Here is a 23,790-nt window from a genome sequence, read left to right as displayed (position 1 = left end):
TAAGAAGAAATAAAGTGGCAATCAGGTGTAAAGATGTGAGAGATTTCTGCCTTAAAAATGAAGCTTCTGACCAAGTCCATCTTAGAGCTCTGGGGAAGTCACTGCTGAGCTAAAAGTGTAGCAGGCAAAAGAAATCTTTTATTGACCTGTAGGACAAGGTACATTCCTATGTAGACCACATGTCCCTGTCAGCATCCCTATGTACGCAATCTACTTATCTGAGATATTTATTTCAAATCAGTGAACATGGATGTGAGAAGAATTATGTGCTTACTGATTTGTTAGATGAGTAGCTTCATTAAATTTTTGTTCGGTTGGCATTAGCTTCCAAAAACCAACCACGTAGTTAAAGCTTACACATATGTATTCTACTGTCATAGAAGAGATGTTGCCTCTACTAATGCACAGGGAAGCAGATTGTTACTGCATCCTGAGCACTCACAATACCATAGGCAAGAAAGAGTTAAAGTGAGCAGGACTATTCCCTGTTTGTAAGCGAGTCAGCTCTTGGATTGAGTTTCTGGCTCTGCCACTATGGGTTTATATAATATTGAGGCAATCTCAGAGTTTTAGTTCGCTAATCTATAAACTGGGTCTCATGCTACATTTAATGACACCGGGGGAGCTGCCCAGGGCCTTCATCTGTGCACCAGCACAAAGTGCTGGGGCATGGACCCATGCAGAGAGACCAGTCAGCCTTCGTGGCTGGGTCCAGTGTTTACAAAACGCTTTGGGATTCCTGGAAAGCATGAAGTATTATTGTTTAATCACTGCAGATTGTGTCACCGATTTCCAGGCCTGTTGCCTCACAGACCTGGATTAACAAACCGAGTTCTCAGAATATGAAATATTTTAAGTGGCGTGAAATTGTGCTTACTATTAGGGAAGGCTGAGAAATGTTCTAACAGGGATTCAGGCTCTGTGACCACAGGGAGGTTTGTTTTTGCTTGTTACAGAACTGAGTGCTTGTAGTGGAAGATGGTGGCCACCACCTTCCTCACATATGTTAGTTCTTTGCTACATGGCTCTTTATTTTTCCTTGTTGGTTCCATGATTGACAGAGCTGTAGGATTGCCTGTGAATTTATCGAAAACCCAGACTGCTGCTTTACTGAACAAAATTAGCACAGGCCCAGAATTACACAGGACAGCTTTTTATTGAAGTTTAATAGTTTAATTTCATCTTATGCTGTCACACATAGCAGATTTTCTGCAACATGACAGTAAGTGCTTGTTTTTGTTCTTTTTCTGCTCTTGGCAAAGCAAGACCTGCACACTTATGGTTTCTTTTTTTTTTTTTTTTTGTGACGGTTGCTTATATTTATGATGGCAAGGAGTAAAACATATTGAAACAGTCGTGGTTACATTATTTATAGATGCTGAATGAATATTAAATTAGAAGCAAAGGGGAAACAGAATCACATTCGTTTTGTAACATTGTACAGTAAAGGCCAGGACCGTTCCTGCCAATGCATCTGCAAATGTTTTAGCTCGTAACTGAGACTCAGAGCAGCATTGCTAAACATGGGTGGATGGTATAGTACAGCTGAAGTGTCACCTATTGAATGAAGAACCCCACAGAGAATCTGGCTGGAGTAATTAATGAATCCATTTGGAAAAAGTCAGTGCCCTTCAATTAGCCTGAATGTAGTGAAGCAGATGGGATCCAATCCTCCAGGGAGAAAATTGAGAAAGATCCTAAGAAATACTGCATAGGACTGATTTATCTGGGTAATTATAAGCCTCATTTGCACAAAACTGTTCAATATGGCTGCAGTGAGAAAATTAAGAATTTATAAAATGTTGATATGTGGCCTAAACTATCAGTGGGAGTGGAGTCATCTGTCAGGCAGAATCTCAATTCAGAATGTCAAGCTAATCATCAGCGGGAGAGGCTGAAAGGCAAACTTGGCCAGGGGGCCAGGGGGTGGAGGGGATGCATTTTGAGGGAACCCTTTGTTAAAGGCTCCCATGAGCTTATCTCTGTTGAAACATTCACTGCCATCTTGGTTTGATGGGGTGTCCTGCCTTAAAACATCCTGTCGCATTTTAGGAAGAGAAAGAACATCTAAAGAAACTCAAAGAAAGCAAAAAGAAAAAAAAAAAACCAAAGCCCAAATTTTCTTTAAATTCTGTTGTGACGACAGCAGTATTTGGCAGTGTGTGCATCGTGTCCTTATTCCAAGGAGACCCTCTACCCTTCTGAGCAGTCTTGTGTTTATGCTGAGGCACTGCGGACTATTTGTATGAATGGGAAACTGCACACTGTCTTTTAAAGGCTATGTTGGAAGCCGGCATATCTATGTTGTAACTGTGTTTATGTGTGATAGGGAAGGAAGCCTGACATTTTATGGAAGCAGCAAGAGAAAAATAAATGCTATTTATGATAGCATTGAAATCATGCTGAAATTATTCTCTACAGTTTCTAGGACTGAGAGGGATTTTAGCTTGTTGGGAATCTGCACTCCACTGTCCTGTTTTTTTCATCACTTGGTGTTGGAAACACTTCAGCTCAGGTATCTCCAAGCAGCATTTTGTTCAACATCTGTATCTGGAGCCTCAGCAGCCTCAGCAGCATTTCTGTGCCAGTCCAAGGCCAGCTTTATTTATCTCCTCTGTATCCCTCTGTTGCTTTCCTTGTGCATTCATTGATGAGCAAGATGTATGCTGTGGAATTCTGTGGCCAGAACAGCATGGTGATGAGCTCTGCCTGGAGCCATCAGGGTGACGTGCTGCCATACAGGCCTCCTTCTGGCCCACCAGCCCATAGCCTGAGACCAGCACAGTGCAGTCTCTGGTGGCATCTTCTAGGATTCTGCTGATAAATAAGCAGGCTAATTGAGTTAATAAAAAGATAGGTCTTTTCACTGCCAGCTGGAGTGCCACCAAAATGTGATAAATTATCTGATGCTGCTTTAAAATCAGAGATAAAAGTCAGCTATTTTTACCTCCCTTTTCCTAATCTTCACCCTATTTCCTCTCCCTCAGTCCCTCCAAGTCCCTGGTTTTGTCAGCCTCCATCCTCCTCTCACCTGGTCTTTCATTCTTTGGCGGATCTCCAGGGAGAAGTAGCTGTGAGACAGGAGCTTATGTGGCCAGATGACTAGTGGGTTATTAAAGGCATATACTACCTTTAAAGGTATATATATATATATATATATATATATATATATATAAAGGTTATACTACAGGCAGTGGTGGGATGCTGAAAATCCCACTGCTCAGTGGACAGGAGAGATGGACACTGTGGGACACAGGGATGTGTTAGAGGAGCAGGGGTGAAGTGGTTTGCACACACAGGTATGCATCAGAGGGAGCAGGATGCCCCAGCTCCATCCTCCCACTGGCAGCCACATGTCTGGGGGGGATGCCTGTGCCCCATCTGCCAGAACACAGCCATCTCTGGCCAACCCTGAGATGTGCACTCCTGCAGCTGAGACTGATGTAGCACACAGAGAGTAATGAGAGATGCAGTTATCTATGAGGAGACCAGTCCTAAACTGACTTGTTGGTGTGCCTGCCAAAAGGGGAAACTTAGTCATAACTTTTACCTGAATTTCACAAAGTGAGGTAGGCATGAGGCTTTTTTCATTTCAAATGAGAGGGAAATAATGGGGCATGTTGACTCAGTGATTTCTGTTCCATAAAGTTTGCAGTGAGAAAGCTGGAAAAGTCACCAGCCCCTGAGAGACTGAGAGCTGAGAGGTGCTGTGAAGTGCAGTCACTGAGGAGACTGAGACGCGAATGAGATCACAGCGCTATGATCTTGTTCGGAACATGACTTGTCTTTCTGGTGCATATGTCAAATGAATCAGACAATGGTGGTGTCAGGAAGATGGATAATGCTGCTGGCAAGGCTGGCAGAGGAGACAGGAAGATGTGTTAAGCACCAAAACAGGGCGGTATTTATGCCTTTCTCCTGTGCTCATTACAAATACACAAGAAATATTTTAAAAGGAAGGTAGAGCAATAGCAGGAGCTGTTGGACACACTTCTTTAAATACTCGATTGTCCTGAGGAGGACAGTGAGAAAGGACAGGAGTGCAGCCCTGTAAGCCCACATTACCTGTCCCTCTGCTTCTGGCAGGCGACTTGTGCATGGAAAGGTGTGCATGTCTGTGGGAGACACTTGCTGAGTGTCCTTGCCAAAATCCATAGTGTCACAATCAAGTGAGGCAGGATGCTCTCCGTACCTGTCAATGCTGGAAAGGAAATCCTGCTCCTGTTCAGCCGCTACAGCTGTGAGTCTAGCCAGGTCTCTGAGCCATGGAAATTTGTTCTGTGTCCTGTGGTGCGTGTAGGACAGCCCAGACCAGCAACCAGCTGTCCAGAAATGGCTGAATGAGTCAATGGCTTACCAAGCAGACAGCATCTTTCCCTTCCCCAGGGAAGGCTGTTTTTCTGTTTGCTCTGACACATTGCTCTGTAAAGTAGTAGTGCCAAAGAGTAATTCTACAGAACAGAAGAGAGTGAGAAGCTGAAATACTGTGTTTTAATAAGTCATTGCTTGTCAGCCGAGCCACAGTAAGAGTGCTGGGATATATTCCTCGCCTCTTCAAACACAAAGAGAACCTATTAGGATAAACCATGCCATGCTTTTTTTTTTTTTTTTTTTCCCAAAAAGAAGAATATTTCTGAGAGGTTTTTTGTTTTTTAGTTAGTATTATTTGTCATTTTACACAGTAGCTGTGCTGAAGTGTTAAAAATCCTCAAAGAACTGATGGAAAGGCTAGATGATACAGAGTTGAAATGTTCCTTGAGTGGTTGAGTAGAGAATCTCTTCTTTTTGGAGCCTCAGGTAGCCTTGAAACTCAATGTCTCTGACTCAGATGCCACTGCTTAAAAACAGCTGATCCATGCCTGATGGTGAAAAATAAGGCAGCAACTCGAGCTGCACGTGAACAAAGAGAGATGGCCTTATGGATGGAGAACATGGTGAAGGGCAGCAGTCTAGTGGTTGAGGTCAGGAGAACTTTCCACTGGGAAAGGTGGGAAAGCATGAGAGACCTTGCATGAGGTTGTGAAAGAACAGTACATATCAACACTGATACACGTTCAGTGCTAAATATGCATTATATTCTTGCAGATAGCTTTTGCCATAGATTACAATTCTCCTCCTCTCCTCTCCTCTCCTCTCCTCTCCTCTCCTCTCCTCTCCTCTCCTCTCCTCTCCTCTCCTCTCCTCTCCTCTCCTCTCCTCTCCTCTCCTCTCCTCTCCTCTCCTCTCCTCTCCTCTCCTCTCCTCTCCTCTCCTCTCCTCTCCTCTCCTCTCCTCTCCTCTCCTCTCCTCTCCTCTCCTCTCCTCTCCTCTCCTCTCCTCTCCTCTCCTCTCCTCTCCTCTCCTCTCCTCTCCTCTCCTCTCCTCTCCTCTCCTCTCCTCTCCTCTCCTCTCCTCTCCTCTCCTCTCCTCTCCTCTCCTCGTCTGTCCTTTTCATCAAATGCTGGAACTCAGCTTTAGAAAAGTGTGAAATAACCTTTAAGCATATTCTCATTTTATATGTCACTATCCTGTACCTTAAGTTCTAGTCTTTTCTTTAGGAAAAAAAAAAAAAAAAAAAAAGATCCAGGAATGCTTGAAAAATGTTTCGGGAATTACTTAATTTTAGAAATAAAGGGGAAAAACAACTTCATCTGAAACTAAGTGGCAATGAAACAAAGTCTAATTACCTGCATTCAATTCTCCAATCAGGCCAATAGGCTAATGAACATCAATAGTCCTTCACAAAGTGCCCTGGGATCCCAAATGACTGTAAGTGGTCAGGCCTTTGGTTTTGCATTTCAGAGTCTGGTTGGTATAATCTTGAAGCAAAATCTGCAGATCAGATCATAGCCTATACTCAGTCTCTGGATTACTGTGTGTGTATATGTATACGCCCTTGAGCACTGCACATCTGGGATGAAATCAAAGCACTTTTAACTGCACATGTATCCCATTTCTGGCTTGCTAGTAGTCCTTTAAATGTGCTGGGTTTAATCCAGGAAAAACGAGTATTCAAAATCACACTAGTGAAGGGGAAAAGGGAAAAAAAAAAAAAAAAAAAAAACAACCCAAGTTTTATATACTTGGATGGCATTTTTCTTTGAATATGAATGACTTAATCATAATCACTCTTAGTGAGAGGTGGGTGATGAAAGTTCAGAAATCTTCAGACAGAGAAAGACTTTGAACCTGCCTTTCTCATGTCGTTGGTGTGTATATTATGCCTGTAAGAGGGAAAAAGCAAGCCAGCAGCTTGCATCTCTGCAAGAAACCAAAATAACTCTTTCAGGGGTCTTGAGATTTCAGAGCAGTATTCTGCTGAGAGGAATTTGTACAGCGCTAATCCACTCTGATCTTTGAGTATGGATTAAAATGCCCAAACCTACAGAGTTTTTCTCAATGTTAAAAAGCACTCTGATTTGAGGCTTTGCTCTGTATCTGGCTTGTATAGTCAAATCCTAAATTTCCTCTGAATTCAATTCCCACTTTTCTCCTTTAATAGATTTGTAAGTGTTCATTCTGTGTTCAAGCAAGATATATATAGCAGCATCAGCACTGTGCATGCACTTCCTGCTTGTATTGTTTGGAAGATAGGAACATGGTTTTAGAAACCTGGATACAGACTTTGCTAGCAGGAGCAAGGAAGTCATGAGGAATATTCCACATCCAATGCATAGAAAGGTTTGTTGTTTTCAGCTCTAGAATATGCTGTAATACGGGCATTGCAGAAGACATCTGGACATTGCAGGTTCAGGTTCTGTTGACCCCTAGTTTGCCCCTTCTTTGCAGGGTGTAACGCTGGACAATTTTTTTGCCCCCTCCTTTTCTATGTTTTTTGCAGGTGATAACTTGGCAGGCATGATATGGGAATATAATATTGATAAATCTAGCAGAGTAACTAAGCAAAAGACTGTCCATTTGGAGAATGAGGATGGAGATGAGATATGTGCTTGCCTACTGACAGCAGGCACAGGCAATTAATCCCCACAGTGTCAGGCATTTTGCAGTCAGAAACCTGCCTCTCCAGGGGTAGGTAGCAGCTAAGTAGCAGTTTCACTTCTGGACTCTGGCACACAGAGGGGAAATGAGACAGAAACTGGTTGTATTTTTTGGATCCTTTCATTGGTATTGTATGTTGAAATTATATGACACCATTTGCCAGTAATAAATCATTTTGCTGTCTGTTATGTGATTACATAATTAAATATCCCTTGTCGTGGATACAAATGCAGGGGTTGACTTAGACTTTGTGGGAATTAGGGGTTTGATTTTTTGAACTTTACATTTCCTGACTCCTGTGCGAATCAAACCCAGTTGTTTAACACTACACTGAGAAATGATTCATGCAATAAGTCGTATACAGTGAGAAGTGCAAACTGTATTTTCAGTGTATTTTCTGTCTTGCTCATAATTTATTTGTTCAGTAAAATACATGCAGAATAGGCATGGAGAATTTAGCATTTCTCTACTGCTCATCCTTATAAAGGTGGTGCATTGCACGGGGATAATGATGCTTATCTCCTTGGTGAGTTGCTTTGAGATGAAGAGAGGGAAACTTCTAGGTGGAGATGGGCTGTGATCTCTTGTGTTTTCTGTTGTTCCTGAGCCGTTTCCATTCTCAATGAAATGCCATCACCAGAAGATGTTGGTTCTGGCCAAGTACCCCGGGCCACTCTAGTTGCAATCTGTATTGTATTATTTAAAACTGGCACTAGTCTGGAGTGGTGTCACTTGTCTTGATGTCATTGGAAAGCCAGACTCCTCCAAGTGCAGCAGCTCTTACAGCTGACCCATCCTCGAGCAGCATGATGTCTATTAGTTTTATTGTTGGTTTGATTGTTTGCAGTTGGTTCTCACTGCTGCTTTCTGCTGAGGTTTAATTCTGTTTGTGTTTGGAAGGACAAGGGAGCAAATTTGTTGTTTTTGTTAGAAACTAAGCTGTTCTGAAGCCTTGATGACGATCCATTGTTAGTGGTGTTACAAAACCTAAGTGGGCAAGAAAGTACAATGGAAAGGAAAAGTACAATTCAGATTTGCCAAGCAACGTGAAAATAATTAGAAGATTAGCAGTTTGGCACTGTTTACCAGTAAGCTGTGAATTAAATGCATCCCCCTTTTCTCTTTTCATTAGTGCAACGTGTCACTTCAGTTCTGGATTTCATGTCCTTCTCACACCTCTCACTCCTCCTTCTGTCAAAATGCAGGACTTTATTTTATTGCAGGAGAAATGAAGGAGCAAGCAGTTAATATGGCTTTGGAGACTTTCTAATCACCAGTATCTGAAATGCGGTCATAAGTATCCGCAATTCACTTACTGGGTGGAGATGAATCGCCTCCAATTTGCTTTTACGAACGCGAGTGGAACATTTGGGAACAGTGGTTTCTGTTGTTGACACTGTGAAGTGCTTGTAGGCAGCCAGCTATAAAAGACCAGAGTGACATTTACACGTAAGTTCTCTCATCACCGTCATTGAAGAAAGGATTAAATTCAGTGTGATGCCATGGCATATGCTGAGTGATGTTCTGTTCTTGGCTCTAGCTTCCACAGCTCAACTCCATGTATTCATCTTGGGTTTGAGAACTGGTGTAAAAAGAAAACTTGATCGTCACAGATGAGAAAGCAATACTGGTGTCACTGAAATCTATGGGATTCTTGCCATAAAGTTTGGCTAATCAAGATTTTCACCTTGAGGTTACTATCTAATTGCAGGAGCGTAGAGATGTTTATGTCTGTATTGTTCTGATTTCCCACCCCTCTCCAGCCTCTTCCCTGCAGGGAACTTATTGCATCCCTGTATAACAGGCACTAGAATCACTGCCACTAACCAGTGCAAGAAATATCTTTGAGATTATATTCCATCTGACTTCAGGGACCTGATAAAATCTCCTGATACAAATATACCAGACAATGAGCTGATAGTACAGCTGTTCTTGTCTCTAATTCAGCAGAATTTGGGCATGGGGGCTAGAAGAGGAAGAGAGGCTTTTCTGAGTGCAAAGATGCATACTTGTTCAGAGCAATTCAATCCTATTCAAAACCAGATCTCATGCCTGTCCCAACATAAAATTCATCTGGATGATATAATAGTTTGTTGCCTGATGCAGTCATAGAGCACTCAGTAATAATCTGTAAAACTGGGAGAGATTTTTTTTTTTGTTTCACCACAAAAAAATAAATGGGAGGAAGTTTTAGTTTATTTTCATGTATATATATTATGGCATATACTGTAATATTTATAGTCTGTTGTACTCTAAATATAACTTGTTAAAATGTTATAAATATTTATACAAATATGAAACTCCCAGAGTGATTTGAGTTGTGAGAAAAGCGACCTCCAAAATAACAGTTCTAATTATCTTTTTTTTTTCTTTTCCTTTGAACAAATTGAAATAATCCTGGTAATTTTTGCTAGCAATTTTGGAGAAAGAAAAGTGGGGCTAAAACTAAGACAACCCTGAAATCCATGTCATGATTAAGAAGTATTAGAAAAACAGCAAGATCTTGAGCTGAGGAGTGTTTGGAAAGCTGATATTCTTTTTCATTCACGATCTGAAATTCTTGAAGCCTGTTTTTGGCAGACCACAAATATATTGTGGTTAATGTTGATACAGAGAAAGACACCAAGTAATTCATTGCGCCATAATGTCAGGTTTTAGGATCAGAACAAGCTGTTTCCAGAAAACAGTATTTCCAGTTCAGTGATAGCTTATTTGAGGTGTTAGCTTTATATGATATACAGTGGGATGGCTTTAAACTAAATGTGTCAGTTAAGTGCGTAACCACGAGCAATAGCACAGGGAACACTATACTCGTATCTGTGGGGCAATATTTTCCATTGTTTCCATTTCCTTCTAAACATCAAATGTGAGAGTGTATGTTCTTCTGGCTTCCTGTAGGATCAAAAGGGAATTTGCTTTATTTACTTGATCAGAGGCGAAGCAGACTGTGCTCTGTGAAAACAGTGTCTCATCTCATCTGTCCCAAAGGCAATCATGAATGGAAATGACAGTGATCAGGTGGAAATCTGCTTGTAACTGATGTCAGTTGACGTGTCAGTTTGATCAAATAATAATAATAATAAATCATCTAGGGCCTAAGATTGATGAGTATCTGCATTTCTTGTTGGCTTGAGTGGGAACTCCAGGCTGGTGGGGATTTTTTTAAGACTGCACTTTAAAAAGGTGTGAAGAGGACTGGGTCCTAAGGAACACTGTCACTGAGGTTGGCAGAAGTTTTGCTTTTTGGTGACAGCAGATCTGAGTGATGAGGCCCATCCATCTGGCCCCATGTGCTGCTGAGTGTCCCCAGGCCCCAGTGCGGTCAGTGACACACTTCCCAAAAACCTGAACATCCACAGGATTTGGTCCTGAGTTATAATTTCATTCTAGATTTATTTGACACTAAAACAAAACAGCTGTTTGCAATTAACACACATAAAAAGAACAATAACAAAAATGCAGCCTTCCCTTCCAGCTCTACATATACCCAGTGCAAAGATCTTGCAAAGTTCTGCTCATTTTTTTCCCCCTGTGCTCCAACTAAAACATCAAAATCAATTGATCTCACTGAAGACTAAATGAAAAAAAAAAAAAATTATGGTTCCCCAAATGTTTCTGATTGGCAGCAGCAACTCGGTAATGAAAGATAAACGCTGCCCTGGGTGCGTGTGCATGCTGGGCTGTCTCTGCTGCAGATCTGATCTAAGCACAAAGCTACAGGGGCACGAGGGCCAGGCAATGGCTGCTGCTGTGCTGGGACAGGGTGAGGTAGATAGCTGGTTTCTGACCAGGACTCTGATCCAGGGCAGCTGGCTCACCCTCCCATTGGGAACAGTGAACAAGGAGCTTGTAAAATACACAGACCAAATGGAAATGACCCCCATTGACTGAAACCAGCTGCACATCAGACCTCTCACAGTCTCTCTTGATTTGCTATCTTAAATAAATGGATGTGGTAGAAGAGGCTGTGGAAAGAAAACAAAATAATTTATCCTCCTTGAAGTTGCGCCACACTAGTAAGCCACAGTTTTTACAGCTGAAAAAAAACGATTCTTCACATATTGAGTTTTGAGTTTTTTCTTTTTTCTTTTTTTTTGCTTTAAAAGTCTGCAATTTAGAATGCACCATGCTGCAGGTCAGTTTCAGAGCTTTTTGACAAATATAGCATTGGCAGATTTTGTTAGGTGTTCATCCTTTGAAAAATGCTGGCTAACACGAGTCTGGTTTTGCACTGCAATTCAGAAAAGAGTTACGATAGCTTTCGCTGATGCTTTGGCTTAAGAGCTGAGTGCTGCTTCACAATAAAGGTCTTGATCAGTTCTGAAGAAGAAAGATGTGCAGAGTGACTTAGCTGGTTCATTTGTTGTTTGCCATATTTTTCTGAATACATTCCTGAGTAACACCTGATATCTGGAGCACTGTGAAGAGCTGTTTAGAATAACCAGTGTAGCACCTGAACTCAGAAGTATGAAGGATGAGTGCTACGCAAGTCTTCCGTTGTATCTAGGACAGGTTACTGCTGTGGGTGTTAGACTGAGCTCAGTTTGGACATACAGAATAAGTGCTCAGCAGTAGGGTAAGAGATACTTAACTTTGCTGTCATAATTGCATCAATTTGAGAAGATTGTCAGGTGCCATAGTATAGCAACAATTTGATAGGCTTTCAGTGAAGAAACTTATTAAAGTCAGCAATCTAGTTTTCCTTAATACAACTGAGATGTAGATATCTCTTACAAAGTACCTGTAAGTTTTCTTTTTAAAAAAAACTCTTATTCAGCCAGTTGATCGTTAGTGAAACAACATACTGAATTTGAATCAATAAATCTATTAAAATACCTCAGTAGAATGACCTTCTGCAAAAACATTTGGCATACAAAAATTATGGGAAAATATTTTGAATTGATACTGTTACTTTTTTTTTTTTTCCTCCTAAAATTTTTCCTTTCTTTTTTTTTTTTTTTTTTTCTCTTTCCCTAATATTTTACCTTTTGTTCTGTTTTGGTTAAGAATATATTTGTGTTTGATGCAATGTTTGTGCAAATAGAAAAGGGTATACAAATATACAAACACGGTAACAGTAATATACAGGTACAGAAAACAGTAGCAACTTTGAACATAGGATCCTTTACCCATTACCTTGCAATAGAGTTGCACAGACATGTTTTTTAAATATATATTGAAATTCTTATATACAGATCCTGTGTTTCCTGACAATTTGGTTTTGCTTTAAAGACAAAACCAAAATGCAGTTCAGTGCTGGAACAGGCTGCCCAGAGAGTTTGTGGATGCCCCATCCCTGGAGGTGTTCAAGGCCACATTGGATGGGGCCCTGGGCAGCCTGGTCTAGTATTAGATATGGAGGTTGATGGCCCTGCCTTCAGTAGGGGAGCTTGGTGATCCTTGCTATCCCTTCCAACCCAAGCCATTCTGTGATTCTGTGATTCTATGATATTGTGATTACTCTTCCACTTGACAAGAGTTATCCACATTGGCTGTAGGATCTTCTGACTGTTATCTGTGCCCTACAGTGGTTGCCACAGGGAAATGCACACCTCTGTTCCTTCTACCACTACCATTTCTTGCAGCTTTCCTGTATTTCTGGTATAATTTGCAGCTTTGGGGTGACCCTGCAACTGTGCTGAGTGGGAACATTTTTTTCTCTGTATTTCAGTTATTTGTCATCTTGGTACACAAGTACCATACCTCATAGTTCAAAATCTAGCAGCCCTTCCCATTACTCTTTGGTGGTTTCTGATAGAATCTTATTGATATTAAGGAGAGCATTGTCCTGGTCAGAGCTCCAGGACCAACAAAACATGAGGAGAAGAGTTTAGTGCATGATAACGTAGCATATATTTGAACTTTCTGTAAAGAAAAAGGACCAGATTGAGACCACCCTTGCAATTTTCTTGTCTTTCTAATGAAAAAAATAGAAACACAGGTTGAGTGCTCTTACAATTGTAGAATACTTTAAACTTGAACTTTAAAAACACATGTCAATGTGGTGTATTTATCAGTGGTCTTTTAAATAAAATCTATAGTACAAAGGAGAAGAAAACTAAATATTAGACTTTTTTTTCACCTTTATTTTAATCAGACCTTTCTTTTTAAAACTGAAAGAATAACAACTTGATGAAACTAAGGGTACTGAGCCGGTCAAACAGGAAAGAAGGAAAGCAAGTTATTTCTCTTCAGCAGCACAGTAGGAAATGTGCAACTGTTGAGTTTCAATTCATATGTTTACATCTCTACATACTTACAGTGGAAAATTAGATTAGAGCCCAAGAATATATTCTTTCTCAAACTGAAATAAGATGTGTTTTATCAAGGGAACAACAAGAAAAAAAAATCTCAAAGCACAAGGCACCGGTTCTACATCAGAAATGTTATTCTGAATGCTCTGAACTCCACATATAAATTTTCTTCTTTGCTTTGTTCCAGAGATTGAAGGCAGCACTGACTCATCACCCTGCCGCCATGTCGAACGGGAATATGAACACCATGGGCCACATGATGGAAATGATGAGCTCGCGGCAGGACCAGACGCCACACCATCATATGCACTCACACCCTCATCAACACCAGACGCTGCCACCTCACCACTCCTACCCCCACCAGCACCAGCACCCAGCGCACCATCCTCATCCTCAGCCTCATCACCAGCAGAATCACCCCCACCACCACTCCCACTCGCACCTTCACGCACACCCAGCACATCACCAGACCTCGCCGCACCCACCGCTGCATTCGGGCGGACAAGCACAGGTAGACCCTGATGCCATGCTGCATCTCTGAGTTTTGCTGTTATGTGGAGTAAAAGTCTCATGCCTGTGTTGCATCTCGCCCTCCAGCTACTTAAAAATGCTGGCTACTGGTGGCAGGGAAGCATAGACTTTACGGAGAAAATCGTATGAATCAACAACTTATTTTTCTGCTTAATATTCTTGGCACTTGTAATGTCTTACTTAATAAGGAACTCCAAGTTTTTTCTCTACTCTGATCTCTGCACATTGCCACATTATTCTTTTATGGACAAAGTATATTATGAATCTATGTTCTACACTGTACGTTGTGCTTGACTTCTCAAGCCAAGATTTAAAGAGTTGCATGCATTCTGTGTACAGAAATAGATACCACAATCTTTAGTGAAGTAAAATGGCCACACATACGCATACTCAAAGTAAGGAATTTATGTATGTGTGTGTATGCACAATATGTAAAGAAACAACCTCACTGAACTCAATGGTGTATTTATTTCTTGTCTATATTGCAGATAGTAGAGATAAATAGTTTTAAGGTACACTGGCTTAGAGGAAGAGATAAAGGATTTCAGACCTTGTGAAGGGGATTGCAGCTCCTAGGTGTGGTGTATGATTAGGTAACAGCGTGGGCAATAGTGGGCCTACAGAATCACAGAATCACAGAATCACAGAATTGTAGGGGTTGGAAGGGACCTTCAGAGATCATCGAGTCCAACCCACCTGCCAAAGCAGGTTCCCTACAGCAGGTCACACAGGTAGGCATCCAGGCAGGTCTTGAACATCTCCAGAGAAGGAGACTCCACCACCTCCCTGGGCAGCCTGTTCCAGTGCTCCGTCACCCTCACTGTAAAGAAGTTCTTGCGCATGTTTGTGCGGAACTTCCTATGCTGCAGTTTCCAGCCGTTTCCCCTTGTCCTGTCTCCACTCACCACTGAAAACAGTCTGGCCTCGCCATTCTGCCCCCCACACCTTAGATATTTATAGACCTGGATCAGGTCCCCTCTCAGTCTTCTCTTCCCAAGGCTGAACAGACCCAGTTCACTCAGCCTTTCCTCATAGGAGAGATGCTCCAGGCCCTTCACCATCTTCGTGGCCCTCCGCTGGACTCTTTCCAAGAGATCCTTGTCTTTTTTGTACTGGGGAGCCCAGAACTGGACGCAGTACTCCAGATGAGGCCTCACCAGGGCAGAGTAGAGGGGGAGGATCACCTCCCTCGACCTGCTGGCCACGCTCTTTTTAATGCACCCCAGTAAGCCATTGGCCTTTTTGGCTGCAAGGGCACACTGCTGGCTCATGGCCAACCTGTCATCCACCAGGACACCCAGGTCCCTTTCCGCAGAGCTCCCCTCCAGCAGGTCATCCCCCAACCTGTACCGGTGCATGCAATTATTCTTCCCCAGATGCAAGACTCTACACTTGCTTTTGTTAAACCTCATCCGGTTTTTTTCTGCCCAGCTCTCCAGCCTATCCAGGTCTTGCTGAATGGCAGCACAGCCTTCAGGCGTGTCAGCCAATCCTCCCAACTTCGTATCATCAGCAAACTTGCTGAGGGTGGCCATTATCCCCTCATCAAGGTCATTGATGAAGATGTTGAACAAGACCGGACCCAGCACAGACTCCTGAGGAACACCGCTAGCTACAGGCCTCCAACCGGACTCTGCACCACCAACAATGACCCTCTGCGCTCTGCCAGTCAGCCAGTTCTCAACCCACCTCACTGTCCACTCATCTATCCCACACTTCCTCAGCTTTGTTATAAGGATGTCGTGGGGGACAGTATCAAATGCCTTGCTGAAATCAAGGTAGACTACATCCACTGCTCTCCCCTCATCCACCCAGCCAGAGACAACATCATAGAAGGCTACCAGGTTGGTCAAGCACGACCTCCCCCTTGTGAACCCGTGCTGACTATTCCTGATAACCTCCTCTTCTTCCAGTTGTCTGGAGATGACATCCAGTACAAGCTGTTCCATCACCTTTCCAGGGACAGAGGTGAGGCTGACTGGCCTATAATTGCCTGGGTCTTCCTTCTTGCCTCTTTTGAAGACCGGAGTGACATTGGCTATCTTCCAGTCTTCAGGCACCTCCCCCGTCCTCCAAGACTTCTCAAAGATGACAGAAAGCGGTTCAGCAACCACCTCTGCCAGCTCCCTCAGCACCCGTGGATGAATCCCATCAGGTCCCATGGATTTGTGAACATTGGTGTTGCCTAGGCGCTCCTGGACCACCTCTTCCCTGACAGAAGGGAGGTCTTCCATTCCCCAGATCCTCTCACTCACCTCCAGGGTCTCAGATTCCCGAGTGGGAGCTTTTTCACTGAAAACAGAAGCAAAGAAGGCATTCAGTATCTCCGCCTTCTCAGCATCCCCCGTTACCAGCACACCCCCGTCACTTAGCAGGGGAGCCACATTCTCCCTAGTCTTCCTTTTACTGTTAATGTACTTGAAAAAACCTTTCTTATTATCCTTTATCCCCTTTGCCAGATTTAATTCCAGGCGGGCTTTAGCCTTCCTTGTCGCATCCCTGCAGACCCTGACAACATTCCTGTATTCTTCCCAAGTAGTCAGACTCTTTTTCCGCATTTCATGGGCTTTCTTCTTTCCTTTGAGTTTGTGCACGAGCTCCTTGCTCATCCACACAGGTCTCCTGCCACCCTTTCCCGATTTCTTCCTCAAAGGGACACACCGATCCTGAGCTTGGAAGAAGAGCTGCTTAAATGCCCACCAGCTCTCACAGGCCCCCTTGTCTTCCAACACCCTAGCCCATGAGACAGCTCCAAGTAGGTCCCGGAAGAGATCGAAGTCGGCTCTCCTAAAGTCCAGGATAGCAATCCTACTTTTTGCTTTACTTCTTCCACTCAGGATCTTGAACTCCACCATCTCATGGTCACTGCAACCCAAGCTACCCCCGACCTTTACTTCCCTCACAAGCCCTTCTCTATTAGTGAGAATAAGGTCCAGCAGTACCCCTCTCCTCGTCGGTTCCTCAACCACCTGCATCAGGAAGTTGTCTTCAACACATTGCAGGAACCGTCTGGACCGCGCATGCCTGGCCACATTGCTTTTCCAGCAAATATCTGGATAATTGAAGTCCCCCATAAGCACCAGCGCCTGGGATCGTGACGCTGCTTCCAGCTGTTTGTGGAAGGCCTCATCAACCTCCTCCTCCTGATCAGGGGGCCTGTAGCACACACCCACAACGGTGTCAGCCATACCAGCCCGCCCCTTGATTCTTACCCACAAGCTCTCCACTGCTACACCACTCTCCCCCAGGTGGAGTTCAATACATTCAAGCTGCTCTCTTACATAAAGAGCAACTCCACCACCCCGCCTCGCCAGCCGATCTTTCCTAAAGAGCACATAGCCCTCCATGACAACATTCCAGTCATGCGAGCTGTCCCACCACGTCTCTGTGATCGCAATGAGATCATAGCCATGTGACCGCACGCAGATCTCCAACTCTTCCTGTTTATTTCCCATACTGCGCGCATTGGTGTATAGACACTTCAGGGAGGCAGCATTCCCCTGCCACACTCCATCCCTTCGAACTCCACCCTCGTCACCCATCAAGTTCAATATTGAACCTCGAACTACCTGAACCTCAGCAGTCCTCATTTTGTCCCCTTCCCCCTTCTTACCTAGTTTAAAGACCTTTCAATGAGGCCCGCCAGCTCCTGGGCTAGGATCCTTTTACCCCTTGCAGACAGTTGAGCTCCATCTGCAGCCGTCATGCCAGGAGCTGAGTAAATTGCCCCATGGTCAATCATCTACAGTCATGTCAGGAGAAAGAGACAATGAAGCCAGTTCAAGGAGAGAGATTTAAACTAGGAAAGGAGTTCTAAACTGGATTCAGATGATGTTAAAGGTGTGCAGGTGGGTAGTACATACAATGAGGACAATGAGCCAGACGTAAGAATTTAAATCTGTGAAGTATTGCATTGCTTGCAAATACCTTTCAGACAAGCTCTTAGAAAACATTAAAGAAAATGAGAAGATTTGGCTGACATCCCAGCGTCCCACAACATTAACTATTTACTAACATCTAGCTTTATTATTGCAGAGACTGCAAGCACATGGCATTTCCCCAAAGCATTTGCTAATGTAAAATGAATTGTCAGCTTTAGAGAAACAGTCTAAATAAGAGATCAGCAGACTCCCCTGTGAGAAGATGTCCAGAGCTTTCCTTAGTTTAGTTCAGTTTTTACTTTGTGAATTCAATTATTTTCCCATCTGTTAATGAGTTATTTTCCTTGGAGTTGTTTAAAAACTCCAATAAAGAGACGTTATCTCATACCATAGAAACCAAAAGTAAGCGAATGGCTCTCTAGGGTATCCATAAGAGAGTAAACACTCCATGCATCAGATAAAGGCAACAGGTGAAATCTCACAGATTTAAGGATAAGGCACCAGCCAACGAGCCAATGTGTTAGCTGCTTTTCCTTCTGTGCTGCTGAAGCCATTTTTGAGTCATTCTGATTGGAACAGCCTAGATTCCTTATGGTTTGCTTTCCCTGTTAGCTGGGTACTCCTTGCAGTCAAGCACTGGGGCACGCAGGCCGACTGGCAGCAACAAAGCTGTGTCAGATGTGTCTTAGCACCTCTGAGTCTCTGGAGCGGGGTCTTTGTGGTAACGTGAGCTTTGCAGGGAACACAGTGTCAATGAAGGCAATGGGCCCCAGCAGGGACCAAGTAGGTCTTCACCTTGACCAGAGGTGTAAATGTCACCCAGAGGTTGTGGATGGAGGCAATGGCTGATGGATCTGAGTAGGACTCCTGGGATCATCTGCTTCCCCAGACAGCAGAGCTTTTGCTGCTTGCCTGTTCTTGTGGTGCAAAGACAAGAGTGATTTCTGAATACACACATGGGGAGAAAATAAGACTTTGCTGAGTAATAAACATAATTATTACTTACTAAGCTCATCTGTAGTCTCCATGGTATTGGCCTCTTTGGAGATCAGATTGCTCCAGCAGATGTTGATTTTATGGTGAATTTTACTACTTCTCAACCTCTTTATTCTTCTGAGACAGATACTCTTTGGTTCTAAGCCACCCGCCAAGAAGCCCATGTTGGTGTGGGCCATGTGTTCCAATGACATAAATTCTGTTATTTCACCCCACACTGTTCTGTAATGTCAGCATTCGTATCACACTTTTCACCTACCACTTTGACCCAGAGGAGCCCAATGAGCTAAGTTTTGCCAGGATGAATGGATGGGTATTAATTTTGTGGTATGGTGCAAAGAGTGGAGATGAGCATGAGATCAAGGCTAAGTATAATCTTCTAACATATATATTTCTGAGAAAGAGATATTTTACCAAGCTGTAACTGTATTGCTTCAGCTAGTGCAAAAATTGATACTGTCATTATGGTCACATTAACACCTTTTCATATCAAACTTACCAGAGAGATAGCTGAGGTAGAGCAGAGTTGGGGATGTTTCATTTTATTACCTGTCCTACATTTGTCTTGACTATGAATATCTGGTAGGCATTTAATAAAAGATAACATTAGCATTAATTTAATATATTTATATTAATGTATTAATAATATATTAATATTGATATTTAATATATATTTTCTTTCTTACTAGAGTGTGTTTGTCCATAGGCAGGGTGGGGACGTCCTGTTAGAGAATGATGCTTAGACAGTTACTAAGATGTATTCTAACAGATTGCAGGGCCTCAGAGGTTGGAGGGGAGCTGGTATCCCTCGTTGGCCATCTCCTATGGCAGAGATGGTGACTGCAGCACAGGGACAACCCCCTGTTGAGCAGAGGATTGGAAGCTTAAATTGCAAATGGGAGGACTTCACACAAGCTAAAATTTTAAGAATAAGGCAGAAGGTGCAAGGTGGCTTATTTAGTTTTAGAAGTTTGTTGGTTTAGTTTTATTTTTTTCTGCTCCTACAGAAGAGAAATTACCTGTTTGCACAACAGAAAACTGAGAGTAAATTTGGCTTTATGTGAAAAGAATTATCAGATCCACAGTATAATTATATGTAAAATTGCCACTCTAACTGACACAAGTCAGCTGGGAAAAGGAGCAAGTTCTTCTTCAAACTTTGTGGTGAGATTCTAGACAGAAAAGCAACCTTGCAAGATGATAGTATCATTTTAATTGAGACAGACAGATGTGTTAAGCAAACAAATGTTAATTAGTGCAGTTGAAATTTAGGACGCGATCTGACAAAGCTCAGAGTATGTCCACTTACTAAGCCAAAAGGAAGCACCTTGGAGGTTTGGGCCTTTGCTAGAACAGCAAGGTTAATTTTGAGTCAACAATTCAGGTTTCTGGACTCTTCCAGACTCCACTGGTGTAGGAATAGCAGGAGTAGCACTGATGTCTCCAGCTGTGCTACAGCAATTAGGTCCAAACCCCAAGAAAAACCCAAAGCACAAGGGCCTGGGCACCATGGTGAGGCAGGAAAGCAGTCGGAGAGCTTGTTATTCCCAGGCAGCGCCTATTGCCTTTAGAAACACTGAACATGAAGTCTGATACTCGTTCCTCACCAGTACATAGGTGAGTATTTCATCCAGAAAAGTCAGAGCACAGTCTGGTGGCAGCTGTCTCCATCACAAGCTTCCTCTGAAAGGGCATAGACAAATTACTTTCAGGAGCAAGACTGATATTCTCCTTCAATTGAAAAGGTATTAATATGTGGTTTTCCATATTTTCATAGCAGAGGGGTTGTAAGTGGTTTTCATAATTGCTGTCAAATAACCATAAAAAGGAGTATAGCATGTGTTCAAGAAACATTTAGATGTTGTACTGAGGGACATGGTATAGTGGGAAATATTGGTGATAGGTGGACAGTTGGAGTGGATGATTTAGAGATCTTTTCTAACCTTGGTGATTCTATAATTCTGTGATCAAAAAGAGGACAAATAAAAATGCCTGAGGAGGAAACAGCAGTACCTCCATGGGATACCAGCCTTCCTTCAAAATCCACGTGTGTGAACACCTAAATCCTTTATTTCAACTACATCTCATGGGCATTGAGGTCTCCTGGCTCACCACCCTTGCCATAGCTTCCCTGGTGCAGTCAGATGGCAGAGCACTTGTATTTCCTGTCTCTAGAGGCTATGAGATACTGAGCAGAGGTGGAAGAGCATGTGTGAAAGAAAAGTCCCAAAATTTCAGAAGCAAATACCAAGAAAAAAAGAAGAAAGGAGAGACAGAAATAAGGCCTGTACAGTCTTCTACTTTGATTAAAAGGGTTGCTGAGAGAAACTTGACATTTCAGCTTTGAAATAGATGGTGGCAGAGAAAGTACCTTAGTGAAAGTTTATAATGACTAGCTGTAAGGGAAAAATATTTTTCCTACTAATATTCGGAGAGTCATTTCAAAAAAATCTCCCCTTCAACCAATGCAGCCCTTTGCCAGCAGCTAACATTAGAAGCATCTGGCAGTGTCTTTCAACGCGTGCCTCTCCTCGCCCGCCATCCAACCGGGCGACTGTGGGAGATGCTCCCCATTCCTCAGCCTTGTTCCCTCTTCCTTTCCCCCACCCATTGCCTTATCAACCCTCTACTTAACAGGTTTCACCAGCCGCACAGCAAATGCAGCCCACGCAGACGATACAGCCGCCACAGCCCACTGGAGGCCGCCGGAGAAGGGTGGTGGATGAAGACCCTGATGAGAGGAGGAGGAAATTTCTGGAGAGGAACAGAGCCGCTGCCACACGCTGCAGACAGAAGAGGAAGGTCTGGGTGATGTCACTGGAAAAGAAAGCAGAAGAACTCACCCAGACAAACATGCAGCTTCAGGTGCGAGCCACTGTCTATGCCCCCAAGGACACAGAGGCCCTCTTTGTGCTTGCTGCTGCCCCGGCACTACCGCTGCTGCGTGGGAGCACGGCACTATCAAAGGCGGTTAGTTGAGGTGTCTGTGCTCCAATTAGAGGAATAATTTCATTTTGGCAGGATAAGCCAGGAAAAAGCTGTCTTGGGATTAGAAGCCTTCACTAGACAGAGCTGTATTTATTTTCTTTTCTTGTCACTGTTTTGTTTTTTAAGTGCCATTACCTTGGCTATAAAGCATTTCTTCAGAGCAGGGCACGTAGCTAAGCCCTAACTCTAAGCCAGTGAGATGGGAGCATAAATCGAAGGGAAGAGAATGAATATAAATTTGAGATTAAAAGCACAGGGATGGTGTTCTTCTTACAGTGTGCACAGAAGTTAGTTTGTGTGTCAGCTTATGGCATCAAATCTGGGAGCCAAGTTGGCCTCAAAAGGAGTTTGTTATAAAATAATGTCAAGGACATTCTTCCCAAATTGTGGATCATTTTTTGTTTTCTTCGATCTCAACTTTGTGTAACAGTGCATTTTATGATTTGTGGCAAACCAAACTCTCTATTTCTCTTCTAGAATGAGGTCTCCATGCTGAAAAATGAGGTAGCACAGCTGAAACAGTTGTTGTTAACGCATAAAGACTGTCCGATAACAGCCATGCAGAAAGAATCACAAGGATATCTAAGTAAGTAGCTAGTATGCTTACTCTGTCTCCACACCACCCACAGGAAAACACAGTTTCTAGTTCTTCCCTCCAGAATCCCTTGGCCATATTACAACATGAACCTCTCTTCTCAAACATCATCCAAGCTGTCCCATCTCCTGCCCCTATTTATCCAGCCCTGCTTAAAATCCAAAAAGCCACAGTTTGCACCCAGCCCAGCACTGCTGGTCCCTCCCTGTCCCTCCACCCCACAAGGCGATGCGCACGGATGGATGCTGGCTCCCATGTGGAGGATCCCTGTGGAACTCAGAGCTCCAGACCTGCAAGAGTCCTCCTGGGCACAGCGCTGCCAGCACAGTAACATAACTCTCCAAAGGGAAGTTATAAAGGAAAGCATTACAGCCCCCTCCAGCGAAAACGGTACTGTGCTCTGACTGTGGCACAGACCAAGCGCGGAGCAGGCTTTCAAGGTTTGTTCTTTTTAACTCTTATCTTGCCTTTTTCTTCTTTTTTAAATCACATCTGATGCCAACATTGAATCAATTCTGTCTAGCTGATGCATTTTACAAGTACGGTAATTTATGGACAAATTCTTTGCTTGGCTCTAGAGTGGCTCAGAAGAGCCTCTGGGTTAATATTTGCTAGATTGCGGCCTTCTCTTAAAATAGAGCCCATTTCTGTCTCGTCCGCATCACTATGCATCTGTCTCTTTAACGGTACTCAAATTAAAAATACATAATTGCATTACATGCCTGTCAACTGTTGCTTGAATTAGATTTTCTGTGATGCAGTGCACTACACTGTAATTTTGAATTCTGCTGGGAGCGAATAGAGAATTTAGGCTTTATAAACCTTAAGATACTGGACGTTTTGTACTAGGTGTTGGTTTCATAGCCATTAAGGTTTTGGTGTTTTTTCAAGGTGCTGGCTCCTACCATTGCGTTACCATCAGATGACTGAATGTGCACTCTGTCCCCCGTCCTTTTCCAGGTCCTGAGAGCAGTCCTCCTGCGAGCCCGGTCCCAGCATGCTCCCAGCAGCAAGTCATCCAGCACAACACCATCACCACCTCCTCCTCCGTCAGCGACGTTGTGGGCAGCTCCACTCTCACGCAGCTTGCCAGCCACAGAACAGACATCAACCCCATCCTTTAAAACGGGTTGATCAGAAACTGCTAGGGGAAAGTGGTAGCATATCAAAACATCCTCTGTGCTAAGGACATTTTTGACCGTAACTCAAGCCTGGAAGATTCCTCAGTTCTTGAAAGACTCTGGCTTTCATTTTTATAGTTATTAAAATGTCTTTTATACTTAGTTACATAAAAGGGAGTTATGCAATTAATATGCTATCAGCTTGAGAAATGCTTTGGTGCTTTCTCCAGTTTTTTTTGGTACCAGTTACTTGTTTATAAACCTAACTGTCTCTGTACATAGTCATGTTTTCTTCTCACCAATCTAGCCTGAAGCCTCAGAAATACGGAGTTGTGTTAAACTGCAGCTTGTTAGCCAATGTGAGGCATGAAAAGTATTAAACAGAGTCATATGTAGGTAACTAGGAGTAATTAGGCTATAAATATAGAGAGCGGGCATCTGCTGAC

At 43.1% G+C, this 23,790-nt stretch overlaps 1 protein-coding gene across 2 annotated transcripts in view; it reads left to right on the top strand.

Annotated features, from left to right (window-relative positions):
* The window catches only part of CREB5 (cAMP responsive element binding protein 5), a gene marked incomplete at both ends in the record, with an annotated part of 200,946 nt that extends 177,599 nt beyond the window's left edge, over positions 1–23,347 (top strand). For both annotated transcript variants that reach the window (XM_079538541.1, XM_079538540.1), the window contains 4 exons: positions 13,420–13,743; positions 21,278–21,505; positions 22,106–22,214; positions 23,184–23,347. In XM_079538541.1, the coding sequence (XP_079394667.1) occupies positions 13,420–13,743; positions 21,278–21,505; positions 22,106–22,214; positions 23,184–23,347 (825 nt within the window). The remainder of the gene's footprint in view (positions 1–13,419; positions 13,744–21,277; positions 21,506–22,105; positions 22,215–23,183) is intronic.
* Between the last annotated feature and the right edge of the window lie 443 nt (positions 23,348–23,790).

The sequence above is a fragment of the Tetrao urogallus genome (genome assembly GCF_951394365.1).
Source record: "Tetrao urogallus genome assembly, chromosome: 7".
Classification (NCBI taxonomy): Eukaryota; Metazoa; Chordata; class Aves; order Galliformes; family Phasianidae; genus Tetrao; species Tetrao urogallus.
Note: the sequence above shows the minus strand (reverse complement) of the source record. Positions and strands in the feature narration are given on the sequence as shown.